The sequence below is a fragment of the Gasterosteus aculeatus genome, chromosome 9 (genome assembly GCF_964276395.1).
Source record: "Gasterosteus aculeatus chromosome 9, fGasAcu3.hap1.1, whole genome shotgun sequence".
NCBI lineage: Eukaryota > Metazoa > Chordata > Actinopteri > Perciformes > Gasterosteidae > Gasterosteus > Gasterosteus aculeatus.
In genome coordinates, this window is record NC_135696.1 from 6,671,578 (window position 1) to 6,690,518 (window position 18,941).

The following is an 18,941-nucleotide window of genomic DNA, read 5'->3' on the forward strand; positions in this document are numbered from 1 at the left end:
ACCATATACTGTGGAATACAATATGATTTTATTCTTATAGAAGCATGTTGATGTAGGCATAATTGATTTGAATTACACCTGCCTTTACCTTATTATTATATAAAATGTTGATGCCTTCATGTACAGGGCACAAAGAAAGATGACATTGATTTGAGTCCAACGCTATCTGGATTTTTACAACACACAGAGATGGGAGATTTTCAACAAGTTGTCAGCCAGAGTCCTCACAAGTCTGACATACAGAGAACATACAGACAAAACAGAGCAAGCCGCCTTTCACTTACGCATAAATCTACAATATTAAAGTTTTTCATTTAAAACTTTAGAGAATGTCAAAAATTCTCACAAGTTATCTTTTTGTCATTCGCTCTACAGTAAAATCTTAGTTTGTTTCATAAATCTTACCATTCTCATTTAAATATATCTGTATTTATATTTCAACAATATTAATCATCACACCTTAAATTTGACAGCAAAGTGTGGATGCTAAGATTTATTTAACACAAATGAAATAACTGCCATATAAAGCTCACAATTTGTTTGCAAAACAACCAAAAGATGATTTATTGTTGTGCTAACTAAAAGAACATATTACACAACACAAGGGCACTTGAAGTGCACCAACACTCATAAGAGAAGAAGATTTGGTGTACTGTACATCCAATCTGTTCTAACGTGGCCAACCTTCATTTCTAGTTTGACAGACAACCTGCACCGACGTAACATTGAGGCCTTTTTTCTTTAACGTAACTCGTGTTGGATCACAGCATGAATCACACTGCAACAGGCAACAGGACAGGTGTTGCCAACAGATGAAGAGGTGTGAAGACAGAGCTTCAGAGGACAACTGAGACTGAGCTACCACAACATTCAGAGTCCAGCTGAAAGAGGGAGAGGTGAAAACAGTTAACTGTGTTCCAGGGGGAAATGGCCAGCTTTGAATAAACATACAAATAATGAGCTCCTTCCTCACTCTGCAACTTCTAAATTTAAAACATGTCATCCACAGCATGTTCAACAAAAAGGCTTTAATCATTGATTAATGAATAGCAACACTTATTGAAAACAGGATTTCCTCCCTTTCAACATCAGAAAACAAACTCAAATTTAATGGCAGTGTGGCTGAACATCAGACATCAAGACGGGTGGTCTGGTTTAAATCACACTGATTTCAAACAGTCTATCTTGGAGTGAATAAAATAGAGCTTATATTATTTGGATCATGACAGGTTGACGACGGATTTCAAAGCAACATGTGTTTTTTTAATGCGCTTAGACGAGGATGGGGAAAAGAAAGAAAGAAAGAAAGAAACTCAAAACCTTTACCTGAGAAATGCACTCACATACATATGCACTCTTCTCTAGAGGATTAAACACATGCGTCACAGGAAACTTGTTTGCGTTGGACAACCGGGGGATGGTGTGACCATCCGCAGCATGTCCAACTGCGGTCCTCCCCTCGCACCACATTCAACCAGAGACACTTCAAAGGCAGCGAGCCCATACGATGACACTACATCAAAGAGCCCATCCACTCAACCGACTGGGGGGGGGGGGGGGGGCGTGCCAGGCATAAGCACACTCTTGGTGTGAAACCGACGCCCCGCAACGAGCATCCGCCAACGATAATAACTATTGGCCCGCGGGAGTGACAAGCACGGGGCAGGGAGCATTAAGGGAGGGGGAGGGGGGGGGGCTTGACATAAATGTCCACCTCGTCTACAGCTCTTGAGGACCTGGACCAAGACTTAGGAGGGACACTTAGCTGACTGATTGAGCACCGGGGACTTCCACGCCGCGCGTAATGACGCTTTACATCGCTTCCTCGGGGTTTTTAGAGGATGATGCGCGCAAGCATTCGAAGTGAATTCTGAACCAGCTCTCCATCCCTCGAGGCACCATGGCGAACCAGAACCTGACTTCATCCTGCTCACCTTTCACAAGCGACCACTGCAAAAAAGTTTTCGTGCGTTTTCAAAGAACTCTTTAGTTTTCTAACGACTCTCTCTTAACATATCCCGTGTTTTTTATTGACGTCCCCTGCGCACATTTGAGATCGGCTTTTTCCGCTATCCGCTCCCAGACATGCAGAGCCGTAGTGCGCCGGGGTGCTGGGCCGGTCGGTCCGCGGCGCGCTCCTGCTTGCTGCTGCTCTTGATCCACACGAGCGCACAAGTGGGGGAGAGGAGCCCAAACGGCGGTCGGGCGCAAAGTCGGCGAGCGCAGCACCAGCAGCAGCTGCTGGCGCACAGGGAGCGGGTGGATGGAGCAGAGAGCTTCCCGTTGGACTTCACGGCCGTGGAGGGCAACATGGACAACTTCATGGTACAGATAAAGAACTTGGCGCAGTCGCTGTACCCGTGCTCTGCGCAGAAGCTGGATCAAGACATGAAGTTGCACTTTTTGAAGAACGCAACCGTGACTTGCAACGACGGGTCATCAGCGGGGTAAGTGAGCGGGACGGGCTGCACGTCCACAACTTAGAACATGGCACACGTGGTACGCTGTTTAGAGTTTAACATGTGCACTTTGGATGTGACTTAAAAACGGATCAAAAGGATCGGATCAGTGTGAATGCACGTGTTCTGCTGCTGAGCGCTGTGGTGGTTGCACGCGTGCGCGCACCCGATAGAGTGTCACACGCTTCATAGACCCTCAAGGGCCAATTAGATTTTAGACTGAAGTTGTTGAGTGTGACGTTAGATTTGCACCAGCCAGGTGAAGATCTATTATAATGAAAGCTTTCACTGCAGTGGAACAAAAAGAATCACAACAGCTTGCATATTAATTCATCAGTTACGTTTATGGACTAAAGCACAACGAGCAGCAAGGTGTTTCACGTCAGCAGTTTTGACACAACATAACTGTCAGTCTCAGCCGAGATGTAACTCTCAAATAATGATAAAAGTGGATCTTCAGAAGGCCCACGTGACTCCACTGCTGTGCTGCAGATCTGTGCAAGATCCCACTTTTAGTCAAATTTTAACACGCAAAAAAGAAGTGAAAGGATGGATAGAGGGCACGTTCTGGTGCCCCAAGGGTTGTGCCAAATCAATTCAATATACATCCACAGAAACAATACATCACATGTCACATGCGCATGAATACAATCTCATGATCGTTATTGTTTACGGATGAGGTGCAGCTAATTGACAGTCTGTGACGCTTTAAATTTACTACACAGCTTTGATTCTACATTAAGCTGTAGTGAGTCTGCAATGCCTCTGTGATTGTGTGCGCTGCCAGCAGCTTGATGAGTTTCCTCATATTCTTTTTTCAGTTTGAGAAATACCATATTTAGCTGTGAAAGCCACGCAGCAGACTCCTGCTGTGATGCATTTTAATGGTGCGATCAAAGCCAAAATCTTTCAGGTTAGGTTAGATCAAAAGAAGCATCCCTACTGTGTAGCTTGTGCTGTGTGTGTGTGTGTGTGTGTGTTTGTGCGTGTATGCAATGATCTGTGTGTGCATACTCACACATTAACAGGGATGTGTTTGGGCGCTCCCACGCAGGTACTACATCAAGGAGTCTAAAGGCAGCAAGAGGTGGCTGCTGTTCTTAGAAGGTGAGAATAAACCCACCACAGATGTAGAGCTCATTACAGGAAAACACAAGCGTATGTAACGAGTGTGTGTGTGTGTGTGTGTGTTGTTCAGGTGGATGGTACTGTTTTAACAGGCAGTCCTGTGACAGCAGGTATGAGACAGTGAGAAGACTGATGAGCTCCACCAAGTGGCCGCAAACCAGAACGGGTAACAAAAACACGCGTGTGCTGCATAATCTATGCACACATTTTATGCACAAACATGTACACACACGGCGGCGTCGGTTCCTGCAGCTTTTGAAAACTCTGCTCGGCCTCACTCCCATTTTTCAGTTTCCCCAGAAATCGCCTGAATGAAGAAGATTCATAGACATGTTTGTGTTTCCTCTGTAGCTGAGTTTGCGCTCATCTTTAAAAGTCAAGTTCATGGCCATCGGGGGACCACTTGTTTGTTTATGACTCCGCCTCTCTCTCTGTACAACGTACGCTGGGGGCCGAGCAGCAGCACAGAGCTCTTCAATGCCTGCATGTAAATGCTGAGCAAAGCAGGAAAAGTGAAAAACAAAACATGCAACAATACAATACAAGATTAAAACATGCATCTTACAATGTTAGCCTTTCTTACGATGAGGACATCGGTCGAGGGAGTGTAGCAGACGTTTGATCTCCCCTTCTGTCTCTCACAGGAACAGGAATCCTGTCTCCTCAGCCGGAGGAAAACCCTCACTGGTGGAACGCCAACGTGGTGTAAGACCTCTATTTCCATCATGTTATGGTCTTTACTGCGTCACATGACTGTGTGTGCTACTTGGAGTTACAATAAGTACATTAAAGATGTAACTGGACAGTTTGGTTTCCCCTCGCGGTCAGTCTGATCCGGTTCTCTATCAGCAGCTTCTTGTCATTAATGAAAGATACGCACTCATCCCACCGCACAACGTCTCTCTGTCTTTGAACACACGCTTTCTTTGCCAGGTGGGAGGTTATAGGAATAGGAATATTGTATCAGCCAAATGGTGCAAGTAATAGTGTTGCTCTCCCTCTGCTGTAGCTTCATCCCGTACTGCTCCAGTGACGTGTGGAGCGGAAACACACCGAAGACCAATCACAGTAAGACAGAATGAATCGTCTGCGAGCTTTTAGATCTGCTGGACTGGCTTTTTCAAAAAAGGCGGAGAAGAGGAGCGAGTGAGCCAACAGATCACAGTTCGCTTTGCCTTTAACCATGTCTGACTCATTTTATTGTGTTGCGCCGTGTTCAGCAGCTGTATGCCACAGATGTTGAGTTTGAGCAGCAGTGTGTCACGAGGGTCCGTGTCAGTAAATAAAACAACTCATATTCGTTCTCAGGTGACTATGCGTTCATGGGGTCTCTGATCATTCAGGAGGTGGTGAATGAGCTGCTGACAAAAGGTCTGGACAACGCTAAGGTCCTGCTTCTGACAGGAAGCAGGTAAGTTCGGCCCACAAATGTGTGTGTGTGTGTGTGTGTGTTTGACCAAAGACACCAGCTCACTTGCACCTTCCGATCCGACTCTCCTTGCCCCCCAGTGCGGGCGGTACAGGTGTCCTGCTGAACGTGGACCGCGTTGCGGAGCAGCTGGAGTCGCACCGCGGGGTGCAGGTCAGGGGCCTGGTTGACTCCGGGTGGTTCCTAGACAACAAACAGTACAAGTTCACGGACTGCCTGGACACCATCAGCTGTGACCCCACTGAGGCCATCAAGAGAGGCATCAGGTAGGGCAGGGTGTTAGCACGTGGGAGACGGGTGGATAGACCGATGCAGGATAAGGAGTTGAGGTTCATAAGCACTACAGGTTGTGTAAAGCGGTGACACTTTGCAGGTATTGGGGCGGTTTGGTGCCAGAGAGCTGCAGACAGGTCCACGTGGGAGAAGAGTGGAACTGTTTCTTTGGATATAAAGTCTTCCCCACGTTAAAAAGTGAGCGCTCTTGCACATGGCTGACGATAGAGGCAGTCGCGTCAAGTGGAAGTCCGACCTGATGTGCGTCGTCTCTCCCGTCCAGGCCCGGTGTTTGTGGTGCAGTGGCTGTTTGACGAGGCCCAGCTGACGGCTGACAACGTCCACCTGACCGGGCAGCCGGTCAACGAGGGCCAGTGGAGATACATACAGAACCTGGGACAGGAGCTGAGGAGCACGCTGCGCCAAGTACCGTAAGGCTTACGCACACAAACACACACACACAATGCAGCAGAAGAGACCGTTGTGTTGACTGTGTGATTTCGTGTTTTTGAATGGCAGGGCGGTGTTTTCTCCGGCCTGTCTGTCGCATGAACTCATTACTAGAACGTAAGTAAATAAGACTTTCCCATATGTCTTAAAAGGTTTCACGATTGAATCCACCACTCTGCTGCTAATGTAACGCTGCAACTAAAGCAGTAGCATCGACTTTGACGGATCAATGATTAGATATTGTCAAAGAAATATCTTGAGACGCCTTAGAAACATTGTCGCTGTTGCATAGTTTGACTGACAGGCACATTGGTAACAATTCCGAGAAGTGAATTCAAGGGATGCAGCTCGATCAAGCTTGTATGATATGTTTGTGTAAACAAAGTCGTGCTCGTGGTACACATCCTCATGTCGCACAATCCTATCACTGTGTTAAATCACACTGCAGGACACAAAGATTGCATGCGAGCATGTAGATTTCACATGTCAATAACCTCTATGTATTGTTATCGTCCCTGCAGCTACTGGACGGACATTCAGGTGAAAGGCACCTCTCTGCCCAGAGCCCTCCACTGCTGGGACCGAAGCCTCCAAGGCAACAACCACGTCAACGGCAGCAAACGAGCCCACGGGACGCCCCCGGCCAGGGGTTGCCCACTGCATTTGATGGACAGCTGCCCGTGGCCTCACTGCAATCCCTCCTGCCCGACCATTCGTGACCAGCTGACGGGACAGGAGATGAGCGTCATCCAGTTCCTGAAGCACATGGGCTTCGACGTGCAGAAGATGGCCCAGCAGCAGGGGATGGACCCCAGGGAGCTGCTGGGCATGCTCAGTAACGGGAGCTGAGGGGCTTTTTTTCGTCGGTGCAGAAAGGTGAGGGCTTCTTGCTGGCGTGAGATGCTGAACGTAGATGGAGGACAGCAGGAGCATGAACGTTGTACTCTAGAGAGAAAACTGCCAATACTTCCAATATTGTCTTCTATCAACAGCAAACAAGACTCAAAACAGCACAAGTGCCGATGAGTTTGGTGTTGTTAAGCTGTTGAAACTCAACATATGGGCTCACTTGTTTTAACACACAGATATGTTCTGAAGACATGCAATTAATGTGAGATGTACACAAAGACAAAGGGGGTTACGATGTTTGTAGTACACCCACTTTGTTGATAAATCCCCACCAGAGAGATACACCTGCTGCTGTTACCACCCTCATTCAAATATGCTGCTTTTCTCATTTTGAAAAAATATTATTTAACGGGGTATTATTTACTAATAAAAGGTACAAATATTGAGATTATTACATTGATCTTCAGGGTACTTGAAAGTGAAGAAATATATATTTTTCTACTGAGAATATCTAGTCTACTGTATCTTCCGATCAGATCCATTTATCTACTGTAACAGTATCGCCATACATTTTACTTTTGTATTTGCATGTTTACTTGATATATTGTAAGTAACCATATGTACTATTAATGCCAATAGTATAAATTATATCCATATCATTTTGACTGTTTTTGTTCTTGTGCTGTAGTAGTGCTCACACTTAACATAAGTAATACAAATACACACTGAGATGATAAAACATTATTTAATCACTACAGTATGACAATACAGTTGCCTCTAAACAGAAAAACTCATTTTCAGTTTTATTCTACTCTGATCCACAACATTCAAACTTAACCTCATATAAAACATGCATACTAATAAAAGAATTTAGAAAATGTAAAGCATTTAGAAACCTTGCAGACAGAAAGGTTTATACACAAGAAATGATAAAAATGTTTTGTTCACAGTTGATATGAAAGTGCTTTTACGAGAGACGACTGAAATCTATGTGAAATGATTGACATCAGTAATTCTGTAACAGGCATTTCATCTATAAACAGCACCGTATAAAGCACACAGCTTTGTTCCACCTGATGTTTCCACTTGATTGCTTTTGCCTCACTACAAACAATCCAGCCAGTAAAATCCAACCACATTTAAAAAGATTACATTTGCATTTGAACCGTGCTCCTTTCCTGTTATTATTCCAGTTACAGTCATGCAGGTCAATGATCTCCCCAGCACTCAGTGCTCATACGTTGAGCAGGTTTTAGCTACTCGAGGTTGAGATCTCATCACCGGGACTCCTGAAGGAAATTGAAAAAACACACACACACACACACACACAGGTTAGAGGAGGTGAGGGTATAAAGATAGTTTTAGTAAAGCACTCGAGCAGCAAACACTGACCTGACTGGTGAGTCTTTGAGCAGGAGTTTTTCTCCTTTCGTGGATGGACTGGAGGCGAGTGATTAGAAACTTCTTATCCTCTCCCTCCTGAGCAGAGATGTGACAAAGCAGACGGGGAACCGGATCAAAAAGAAAAAAACACATCAGACAAGAATTACTTTCACATCCAAATATTTTTTATTCAACTGTATATTGAGAGATAAAAAAGACTGAGCGCTTTATGTGAAGTTGATGTCTTACGTTTTCTATCTGTTCCTGTAGCAATGCGATAATCTTCCTTTGACCGTCCACCACCTGACTGTGGAAGTAGATGACAACCCTGATGGGAGGAAACGACAGAATATAAGAGCGATACAAACACATAATAAACGTGCTTCATGACAGATACAGGAAGTTACACCAGATCAGAGTCCGTCTGCGTTGTATCTCTTTGTACTCACAGGAAGATGCCTGCTCCCACAAACAGGAAGAAAGGGTTTTCCACCAGGTACGAGTGAGCCCTGGCCAGCACGGAGAGGTTGGGATTGTCTTTTTCTAGTGCTTCCACCCACCGCTTCCCCGCCTGGAACATCGTTTTGAGCTCGCGGAACGGACCGCACGATGAGGAGGGCGTGAGGCTGAGGGCAGACGTCAAGACTGTCACACAGGGCTCTTCATTTATTGCACCTTTCTCTGAGGTGTCCATTAGGACAGAATATCAGGACCAAGCGCGCGTACACTGATCTGTTAATAATGACTACAGGTATCCATAGCAACGGTATTACCAGTTAACTCTCACTTGTCAAACCAATATGACCATTGATCAAAATTAATACAACCAGTCTTTAAAAATGAGTGATGATTAAAGTTATTGGTACCTTATTAGTGGGATATCTATGGAAGCCCTCAGAGTTTAGTGGGAAAAGTAACTGCGGCTTGTCATTTTCTAAGTATGATCCAATTTTTGGGACATGAGAACAGGTGAAAGAAAGGTTTAAACAGGATAATTTGAGTTTTGTAATAAGCATTTATCAAAAAGCCAGTTTTAGCAGGTGAATGGAGGAGGAGCTTCAGCGAGACGGATGTGAGCATGCTATTCGCAGAGGGCCTTAAACGGCTGCAGTTTGATGCTGGATGAACCAACATTTACATCCAAACTCTTCATCACCTCCATGGGGTCAAAAAGCAAAGAGCGGTTGTTAACCACAGCGAACAGGCACAGGTGGCTAATGGCCACACTCCAAACAACACCGGCCTCAACGGGCCGGCAACACGTCTCAAAACAATGAAAAGCAGCCGTGTTTTCTTCCATGTGAATTTTCACACTCCACTAAATAAAAGAGAGCAGATGTAATGTGTAACAAGCGCTGTAAATCAAAGTGTTGTTGCCAAAACTTTTCCTGTTTGACGGTTTGACCGGTTCCCATGTCATAAACACAGGGGAGGATTCTTTTTTGAAAATACCTAAGAACGTTTTACATCCTCACCTGACTGTGTGTGTGTTTATTTAAAGAAGGTGTCATGTCGAGGAAAATACCATGACAGCACAAAGGTGTGTGTGTGTGTGTACCTCCACATGGTGTATGTGACACACACAGAGGCCCCGAGGAAGGAGGGGAAGCAGAGGAGAGTGATGAAGACGGTTGTCATCTGGCTGACCCTGTAGGGCTTCCTGGGGGCCTGACAGTTCATCATCACGCTGCTCTGTGGGGACAGAAACAGAGGGTCACCGCCTCCATCAGCCAACAACTACGGCTCCACCAAGAAATCTCGTTGTCCCACTAATGTTGTCGAAGTCACGAATGAACTTTCGTGTTAATACAAGTTGCCGTTCAGTAGACATCAATTGAAAGCGTTACTTTTAGACAGTGATGCATGTATTACATACAGGGAAATAGAAGGAGTTATTATTGTAAAGATGACTGTTAAAACGTTTTTTCTTCCCTTGTATTTTTATTAAAGCTTACATTTTGAGCATTTTGATTGTAATGTATTAGTTTATCTACCATTTTAATGTAGAATAGTAGCAGGAGTTTGCAAATCTGCACTGCAGGAAGGAGAGGAGTGAAGAGAACGCCCAACCTGAAAAACACATCGACAATCTCATTACACAAGAACTATTTGACTGTACGGAACGAGACTGTGTACATCGCAACAGCGAGTCGGCTACCAGGCCAATGTCTGTCCATAGATGAGCTCAAGGACGTTCCTGGCGATATCAAACACGGGCTTCCTCCTCCTCTTCAGCACCTTCTCAGAAAACAACCTGAAGACAAAAAAACCTGAAGTGAGTTCATAAGTTGTCATGTTTTCAGCAAGAGTGAATATAAAAACTTAATGCGAGCTTTGCTGTAAAAAAATAAATAAAAATACAACCTCCAAAGAAACTCCCCAAACAAGGTGTCCAGTAGAGTGAAGATAAACTCCACGAGAAGGAAACGATAAAGCTCCTGGCCCACAAAACTCTCCCAGCACTGAGGACAATATTATCAAACCAGAACAAAGTCATCTAATAAAGAAATACCACACTGAGCCACTGCTCCGCTAGCATAAAAGTGAGTCATCTCTTACCGTCCGCTTAATGTTAGGGTCCGCAGCCACACGACCCAGCCAGTGGTAGCACAGGACTCCCAGCACGCTTACTTTTAACATCAAGTTTCTAAAAAAAATTTTAAAAAGCAGACAACCCCCAACATGTTATCATCCGCACGGCCCTTTCATAAACTCCTTACATCTGCACGCGCCCCAAAGCCACGTTCCTCCGCCCGTACCTGCCGATGGCGACATATGTGCGTACTGACGGCGAGTCGTAGTCCTCCATCCAGGCTGCCAGGTTGAACAGGCCGGGCAGCAGCAGGTTGATGAGGGAGACGACCACAGGGAGAGCCAGCAGGCTGGCCTCGTCCAACAAGGGCTGCTGGGTGGCACGAGAACTTCGCTGGAGGTTGTGGTGGGGAGAGAGACTTCAGGAGTCACTTCTTGAATACCATCTATTTCTTACCCTTCTATTACCAGCAGGAGTCACCAGAAACTCTATTGGGGCTAAAAAGTCAATATAGTTAGAGCTGCTATTGTTTTATATGAAGCAACCACGTAGCAGCTATTCCCAACTAGCTGATATTTTGGAGTAATTTATAAAGTTTGTTTTGATAACCTAATCCAAATTGGCTCAATAATGCACATGAATGTGAAATTCAAATGCATGATTTCAACGACCGTGGCAACTATCCTTCCCCTAACAAAAGGGTTTGGTTTTTGCAAAACAAGGAAGTGATGTGAGAGACAAGCTTCCAGTAAACGCTCTGAAGCGTGCCAATGTGTTGGCCTTGAGTTTCATAAAGTTGACAAGCCCAGGTGTAAAGAAGTCTTAAACATTTGATTGGAAGTCTGACAGCAAAGATGTACAAAGTTTAACTAAATACAGCCTGAAGTCTCAGTATTCATTCATGGAAATGTTGACTTCGGACCCTGATTCAAACACGCCTCACCTGATGCATTTTATCAGAGAAGTAGTAAATAGCGAGCACACAGGCGGTGGTGCTCGCTATGCAGATAGCCCAGGCCAGGCCATGAACCATCATTCTCCACAGCTTCTGGCACCCAGTGTTCTTGACATGCTTATGATTCACCTCCGCTAGCAGCTCCTGCAGACGGAAGAAGGGCGATAGAAGAATTACTGACGGGGGAAGGATAAGATCATCCCATTCCTACCTGCCAATTACGTGACAAAGAAAGAGACCAGGAGAGTGATAAAGTGTGTGTGTGTGTGTGTGTGTGTGTGTCAGCCGTCACGTACCTTGACCTGGGTGCAGATGTTCTCAGACATGAGTTTGACAGAGGATTTCTTAATGACCTTGAAGTCCCAGGAGCAGAGGACCTTCATGGCCAAAATACTGTGAGAGTTGTCGATTCTGAAGCTCCGACCAAACGACTTGGACATGCTGTTGGGACATTGCATGTTGGCGCGCTTCATGAGATATCATTACAGTAAAAACTAAAAAAGGACATTTAATGTTAGTAGAGTTTGTGCTACAGCATGCCTTTGAGCTAGCAGCAACAACGCTGTACCTGTACACAAGGATGATACACGTGATGAAGAAAGAGACTCCGATGGTGGAGAAGTACGCGAGCGGCATGTTGTACGAGAGGCGCTTGGACGTGCAGTCCGGCCTGGTTCCATTGGACAAGGAGACGTTCTGGCCTCCATCTTCATCCCTGCAGCTGCTACTCAGTGTGTAGTTACAGTAGTACCCATAGTACATCACTGTGTCCGAGAAGTAGCCCTAAGACAAAGAAATAGAAGAAATAGAAAAAATCTCCACCACTGAAAATTGTATGAAGTGTGTACTTGTTGCTTAACAGCTACAGCACTTGGACACACGAAGAATGCAGCTGGTGTTTTTTGTCAAACAGGAGCCTCATTGCGCATTGGAGGTTGTTGCAATAACATGTCACAACGGCACACGGCTCACCGCTCCGGTGAGGAGCTCCAGTCCGACGAAGGAGCGTCTCTCCGCGGGCAGCACGGGAGGGTGTATCGCCTGGGGCAGCACCAAGAAGGCCCCCGTCACCAGGAAGAGGAAGAAGTTGAAGAAGAGCAGGGTCTTAAGGAACAGGAAGTACGAGAGGACGCCGGTGCCGAAACGCCCGCTCACTCTCTTCAGCGGCACTTGCCACAGCTGGAGGGAGTGCAGGAAGGACAGCCAGCTGTACCAGCTCTGTCTGGCACCCTGGGGAGAGGGGGAGGGGGGGAAACTTATCCATGTTCTACACAACGTGACTCACAAGGCAGCAGTACAATCCGGGCAGAGTGTAAACACATGTTTGTTGAGTCTGACATCTGTAACATGCTCAGGCAGTGATTACACAGAGCACTCTTGTGTCAAGAGTGGTGAAACAGGAACAGTCACAACTTTATTATGTCCAGTTGTGAGGACTAAACATAACAAATGGAACACAAACAGAAACTGTGGCAATGTTCCCACAGATTACAGAGAGCGACTCCCAGGTCCTCAGTGAACTACCTGTCAATCACAAGTAGCTCACATCACAGGCAGCAGGATGACTCCGGCTACTGGACCGTGTGCTCTTTGTTGTAAACGACACTGACTGAGATATTAAATGATCCTGTTAAAGTAGTGGTAGTGTCATAATACATAATCGTTCAGTTTCCACCCTTGAAATGGAAACGTGAAGATCTGCAAACGTCATTTTCTGATGAAGATCGTATGACACAATGAAATCATTAAAATACAGTAAATGTACTGAATGGACTTATAAAGGAGCAATAACAAATACAAGCTGGTACAGTATTTAGAGTCAGAGGAAGAAGGACTCAGCGTTGTACACGTGGGAAAGTAAGTAGAGCACAGAAAGATGTTTCAGATGAAGTGCGTGACTTACAATGATGATGTAATATTTGAGTTGACTGCAACAGGGGATGTGACTGGCAGAGATTGGGTTTTTCCCCTGATGTAAAGTTGACTGGCTGGAGACAAAGAGAGAAAGAGTCACGCTGAAGCACAAAAGACACAGTGAATCGACAGGAATACTGAGAACAGGGATCACATCTACCGGAGATTCCTCTTCTCAGTTAAATTGAGAGGCATCGCTCTGAGCATCCGGATTCTGTCGCCCACCGACAGGTTCTGAAGGTTGTTCACCAAACGATCCCGCTTACTCACTGTAGCGCACACACACACACACACACACACACACACACACACACACACACACACACACACACACACACACACACACACACACACACACACACACACACACACACACACACACACACACACAGAGCGGCAGCATTGATCACACAGTGAACTTCTGGGTGGAGCTCTTGTTCCAGGTGTGTCATCGCATCATTCCCCTCACCCTCTGCGTCCGTAGTGTCGACCTCGATGCCGTAGCCTCGTATGCTGGGCCGGGCGGAGTGGGGGAAGTCCCGGATGGCGGGTCTGCTCTGCCTGCGTCTCCGGAGCTGCATGGTCCTGTTGTAGTACTGAGAGATGATGGCTCCCCTGCTGCGACCTGACGGAGGAAGAGGAGGGACAGCATTTACTGCTTCTGCGGAAAAAGACGCGTCCGTCTGTGTCTGCAGGCTTCCCGTAGTTTGCAATGAAATAGCAACGCTTACGAAGGTTGGACTGAAACCCGGGACGCAGCGTTTAATGGGACAGCACCGTAAGAGTCTTAAAAAACCCCACCGGTAACCAAATCTACAGTTTAACCAAACCAAGGAACTGATTTTAAAAGAGTTTATAACATTGAATGCAAGAGACCTCATGTTGCTGTCTGCAGTTTGATCTCCAGCAGCATGAGGCACCTGACAGGAAGACAAACAAACAGCTTCCCCATGAAACTGCTCAACTAAAACTGTAATACGTGTTTTGACTGATCTGCAGCTCAACATGGGCAGCAGCAGGTTCCACTGAACGCACCAGCATAGCTTCGTGCGTTACATGTGGTAGTGCACATACTTTCAACATGCCATGTATGAGTGTGCTGACAGGGTTTCCTGTATGGAAACTTATGACCCACAAAGGTACATTTTTCAGGAACTAAAATAGAGGTTTTGTCTCTGCAACCAGTCCTGCGCTGGGCTTTGAATGTTTTTTAACAATTGCAGTAGGTTTCTCTACCCTCAAAGCAGCTTTTGGCATTTGAATACTACAACAACCTGCTCAGTCCTGCTGCAGCTGATAACAGCGGCCGTGTCCCAGAGTGATTTTACCCCTAATTATTGTTCCAACGTGGCCGTCCACAGGACTCACCGATGGTGCGACTGGGCATGGAGGACAGGACCCTCATGGTTGCTGAGGACCAACGTTCGCCTAGGAGGGAGTCTCCCAGGTTTACATCCTCCTCCCTTCCCACGTTCCTCTGTCCCTGCCTCCTGTCCCTGAACACGTGCCCAGGGCTGGACAAGGAGGCCACATCGTCTGAGGAATTAGAAGAGGGAGAAAAAGAAAACGCATGAAGAAAATAGGTCTACTGCTGGGAATGAAAGTCAGATGTGTCATTTCGATCCTCCGTGTCTATGATGTCAGGATGCGGATTAGGGACGTCAGTTCTATAGACATGATGACTAAAAGAAGGTGCGATTCAACTGTTAAATATTAATTAATTAATTGATCTAACTGTATAATAAAGTCACTTAAATACGAAAAAAAAACATCTCCCTTTGCCTGGTGTGTGTGTACGCGCGGCTCTTCTTTGTGCATTCACGTCTGGCCCGGGACTCACATGGATCCTCCTCGTGCAGTTGTCTCTGCAGCTGCTGCAGCTCCACAGCGTCAGAGGCTCCTCCATGGTCCCTCTGCTCCGCGATCAGCCGACTGAACGAGTCGTGGACGCCTTCCTCGTCCACGGGGCTCCTGACAGAGGGACACGGGGACAGATATCTCAAAGCTCAGAGATACAGGTTGGGATCGAGGAGCCTGGGAACCGCAACCAAACGGCCCATGTCATTTCATTCAGCGGTGGGAAGCGCAGCCCAGTTTGCCTGCTACGTGACCCCCTTCCTGCGCTATCTAGACGTGCTGACATGGCAAACGGGACGCATTGTTTTCGTCTCAGAAAGTCCAGTTCCCGTTGAGTCAGATAGCACGAGAAGAGGGCCACACAAGAGACAATCAGGACCGCGATGTCTTCTAAACAGAGCGTATGCAAACACGGTGCAGCCAAACAAATAGGAGTCTCTTAAAGTTAAAGTAGGTCTCGCGGTTTACGAGAGGCGACGAGGCGCATTGCGATCTGCCCGCCCGCCCAGTGCCTAAAGGGACTTCAAAGAGCACCGCTGATCCCGTCACCTCGGCTACTTATTTTCGTCCCGCCAAACAGTGAACCGAACAGCGAAACAAAAAAGAAAAGAGGAGGAGCTCGACGGCATAGAGGACCGATTGAACACTTACTCCAGTTCAGATTCAATGAGCAGGTGGTCCAGGACAAAGTTGACACGCTGAACCATTCTCCTTCTCCCGGGAAGGACCCGATCTGCGTCGCACAGCGATCACGCCCTCTCCCGCTCAGATCCGCACGCCACTCCCACCATGGTGTCTATTCGTCTACCTGAGAGGGGAAAGGGAGGGCGAGGCGGGACAAAGGTGAGACGAAAAATACCGTCAGACTTCTCAGGAATTTGAAGGATCTGGTCTCTGCTTGTCCTGAGCACATTTTTAACTGCATGCTGAGGAAACAAACCGGGAGTGTATCCATGATCATTTACGCTTCAGTGTGTGACCTGTGTCTGGATAAGACACAGATTACGTACCAGAGGACACATGAAAGAACTCCAGATGCGCCATGATGGGTCAAGCAGTTCAGGGATTGGGTCATTTTGTCCAGACTGTGAGCTGCATTGTGACGCTGCTTATGATGGAGGCTGGTGGAGGGTCAGACAGCACGGTGTCACCAGCTAAATGAATATTCATGGCTGGAGACAGAGCGACGCATTGTCAGCATTGTGAGCTTGTTGTGCGAGGGCTCTGGAGGAAGTACGCTGGTTCCTCTGACTTTGTGGACATTTAAAGGGCCACTCTTCTATCCAAAATCTGTCATGTCATGACATCAGATCATGTTCTGGTCTTTTAAAACATGATCGCAGAAGTTTTCAAAGCCTTTGAAAGTCTTCAAATAAATTGGAGCTGGATATCTACTGGAGACTAGATTTATTTTCCAAAACGGCCTTGTTAAAGCAAAGAAAACTTTCAAATAAAAAAAAAATAAAAGTCAATCAACAACTAAATTATGCTGTGTGAAGACTTGAGAAATTGTAGCAGAGCACAGAAAGAACCCATCTGATTATATACCCACATACCTTACAGTTCAGTATAATATGATATTTTAATATTATTATTATTATAATATTGAATTATTACCAAGCGGCCCTGTTTGAATTCCAGAATAGAAACTTAGCCTTGAAGTCTCGGTTAGGGATGTTTATGGGTCGGGTAGCAGCTTTTTTCCAAAGATGAAGATCCAGGTCAAATATAAATGTCAGTTGAAAGTTCACTGTAAAGAACACTTGAGGTCCCATTAACGTCAGATCTACATCCTGTTTACACGCGCCGCGTGCAGACAGAAGTTCATAGGGATGTGCTGTGTGATAACATCTAGTGATTGGGGGTCTCCTCTGTGATACAACGTTGTAGTTCCCCTGCATGTACACCTATGTGGGTAAACTAGTCTGAGGTCAACAGCTAAAATCCTCTTAAAACTGAATCTTACAATATGCACTCACGTTGGGCAAAACTTCAGCGTTTAAACATCCATCATACAACAAGTGTTGGTTGTGTTTGTTTAATGGGAGTGCCCTCTGTAATGCGAAATGGATTATAGCAATGTGCAGTGTGTGAATATTTCAAGCATTACACACGCACAAAAGTGTGAGTGCGACACCCAGCCTTCTGCTCGGGTGGAGGTCCCTCAGGTTCTAGTCTGGAGTGAATATGATATCAGCAGCATGAAGAAGGCGGAGCTCTCAACATCAGCCAACAGCGACCCAACGGAAGAAAAATGTCCCTCTGCCAGCACCAGCGGTAATCCTTCTTTTGTGCCCGTTCTTGTTCAGGCCCACGTTGACCCAATCCACTGCACACAGATTGGGTGTTTCCAGCATCCCGTTACACCTTTCATAATGGTCCATTTTCGCTGCAAAATTGTAGTTTTGGACGATCCTTTCTCGTGTTACTTCATTTCTGTCTCACACGCACGGAAACTAACACGGGTGTATTGAACCTTGTGTTACTATTTGTGCCTTGTTATGATGTTGCATGTTGCAGGATAATAAGAGGGTGGGACGAACGCTTTAATGCGCCCTGACAGGCGGGTCACAGCTGAGCTGCACTATTGCCAAATACAAGATGGGAAAACCAAGTAGAGGAATAACAGAACACAGATGGGTGAATCAATCAGAGTCTAAGTTGGGTTACAAGTAAAGTTACAGAAGGTCACCGGAGAGCAGTTTAACCTGGAAGGTTTCCCGGTCAATAAAAGAAAACAGAGGGCCGTTATACACAATACAAGTGAAGGGAGGGATGAGAAGGAATCTGCCCAATGAGTCAGATTTCAACAACAGCATGGAAATCAGTTCCCAGAGTGCTGTGAGGAAGAAAAAACAATAGTGGGGAGCAATGCAGCCCAAAGCTACAGCAAACATGCCAGCAGATCTACTTGTATTCAGCTACACACATGTTGTGTGTTGGGCTGCAGCTGGCCTCGAGAAGGAGGGTTCGCTGTAAGAATATGGAGACGATTAAACAAGCAGATGTTTTAGTTCAAATCGAGAATACGTCATGTAATGCTGGCGGGGGGGGGGGGGCATTGCCAAGAAAGACAAGTAAAGGGGGGCAGACAATGGTAACAGGGTAGTAACAGCGGAGATGAGGAGGACAAAAGGAAAAATGTGCTCGCAATTAAGTGGACTTGTGTCTGTGTCTAACGCGGTCAGGCATGCGCGTGCGTGTGCATACGCAACTGACAGGTTACGCGCTTAGTGCGTGCGAGGCCCATCGCACTTGCAGGTCCTCGTTTAAAACAAGGACACTAACGTTGCTAAAACACAGGTGTTGCAAAAAAAAAAGTGGACGTCACTGTTCAAATTGCCAAAGTGTCCAACGTTAAAGTTTAAATGTGAACTCTGCACCGACGGCGGGCTGCGCAGAGACAACGTGTGTCGTGAGGCTGACAAATGTTTTACCTTCAAGGTGACAGCCAGGCGGTGGTTTAAGGGAATCCAGAGGTAGCGAACAGCTTAAAAAAAACAACTTGTTGTTGTTGTTTTGCAGTTGTTCACTCTTCCGTTTGGTGCCTCGAGAAACCAGTTGAGTGAGTGTTGAAACCACTGTCAGTCAAAGGAGTCTCTCCTCGCGCAGCCGGGACTGCCGGGGAGAAACCACTTCACACGAGGGGTGTTCGGTTTCTGCTGATCTCAGACAAAACGCTACGAGGCGAGATTGGAACATTCACTCAGG

General features: G+C 46.3%; 2 protein-coding genes across 7 annotated transcripts; one reads left to right on the top strand and one right to left on the bottom strand.

Annotated features, from left to right (window-relative positions):
• Positions 1 to 1,661: 1,661 nt before the first annotated feature.
• notum1b (notum, palmitoleoyl-protein carboxylesterase b) lies at positions 1,662 to 7,585 on the top strand. Its single transcript, XM_040185835.2, has 11 exons — positions 1,662 to 2,447; positions 3,514 to 3,566; positions 3,658 to 3,753; positions 4,232 to 4,292; positions 4,597 to 4,655; positions 4,896 to 4,998; positions 5,097 to 5,282; positions 5,390 to 5,487; positions 5,573 to 5,720; positions 5,809 to 5,856; positions 6,261 to 7,585. Exons 1-11 carry the CDS (start codon positions 2,086 to 2,088, stop codon positions 6,586 to 6,588), a joined length of 1,542 nt encoding a protein of 513 aa, XP_040041769.2. The 5' UTR covers positions 1,662 to 2,085; the 3' UTR covers positions 6,589 to 7,585.
• tmc6b (transmembrane channel-like 6b) lies at positions 7,318 to 18,930 on the bottom strand. Of its 6 annotated transcripts, none has more exons than XM_078080311.1 (22): positions 18,668 to 18,820; positions 16,241 to 16,351; positions 15,882 to 16,038; positions 15,214 to 15,344; positions 14,742 to 14,909; positions 13,843 to 13,998; positions 13,534 to 13,642; positions 13,363 to 13,447; positions 12,432 to 12,689; positions 12,028 to 12,242; positions 11,756 to 11,900; positions 11,448 to 11,603; positions 10,731 to 10,897; positions 10,531 to 10,618; positions 10,336 to 10,433; positions 10,130 to 10,225; positions 9,966 to 10,041; positions 9,530 to 9,663; positions 8,421 to 8,597; positions 8,221 to 8,299; positions 7,981 to 8,067; positions 7,318 to 7,877 (listed from the first exon to the last, which is right to left on the bottom strand). In XM_078080311.1, the coding sequence occupies exons 3-22, from the start codon at positions 15,935 to 15,937 to the stop codon at positions 7,866 to 7,868; spliced, it is 2,493 nt and encodes an 830-aa protein (XP_077936437.1). In that variant the 5' UTR covers positions 15,938 to 16,038; positions 16,241 to 16,351; positions 18,668 to 18,820; the 3' UTR covers positions 7,318 to 7,865. The 6 variants fall into 6 exon arrangements, with proteins under 6 accessions (XP_077936437.1, XP_077936436.1, XP_077936433.1 ...); XM_078080310.1 differs by having other exon boundaries at positions 16,241 to 16,402; positions 18,668 to 18,816; XM_078080307.1 differs by having other exon boundaries at positions 10,731 to 10,906; positions 16,241 to 16,402; positions 18,668 to 18,808.
• Positions 18,931 to 18,941: the final 11 nt, after the last annotated feature.

Excerpts from the sequence above, each read along its gene's own strand:
- notum1b (XM_040185835.2), top strand. The coding sequence starts at position 2,086 with ATGCAGAGCCGTAGTGCGCCGGGGTGCTGGGCCGGTCGGTCCGCGGCG. Across the intron at positions 4,293-4,596 it reads TGGTGGAACGCCAACGTGGT|CTTCATCCCGTACTGCTCCA; the intron begins GTAAGACCTCTA and ends CCTCTGCTGTAG. Across the intron at positions 5,283-5,389 it reads GCCATCAAGAGAGGCATCAG|GTATTGGGGCGGTTTGGTGC; the intron begins GTAGGGCAGGGT and ends GACACTTTGCAG.
- tmc6b (XM_040185786.2), bottom strand. The coding sequence starts at position 15,937 with ATGGTTCAGCGTGTCAACTTTGTCCTGGACCACCTGCTCATTGAATCT. Across the intron at positions 13,448-13,533 it reads ACTGAGAAGAGGAATCTCCG|CCAGTCAACTTTACATCAGG; the intron begins GTAGATGTGATC and ends CTTTGTCTCCAG. Across the intron at positions 12,243-12,431 it reads TGGAGCTCCTCACCGGAGCG|GGCTACTTCTCGGACACAGT; the intron begins GTGAGCCGTGTG and ends TCTTTGTCTTAG.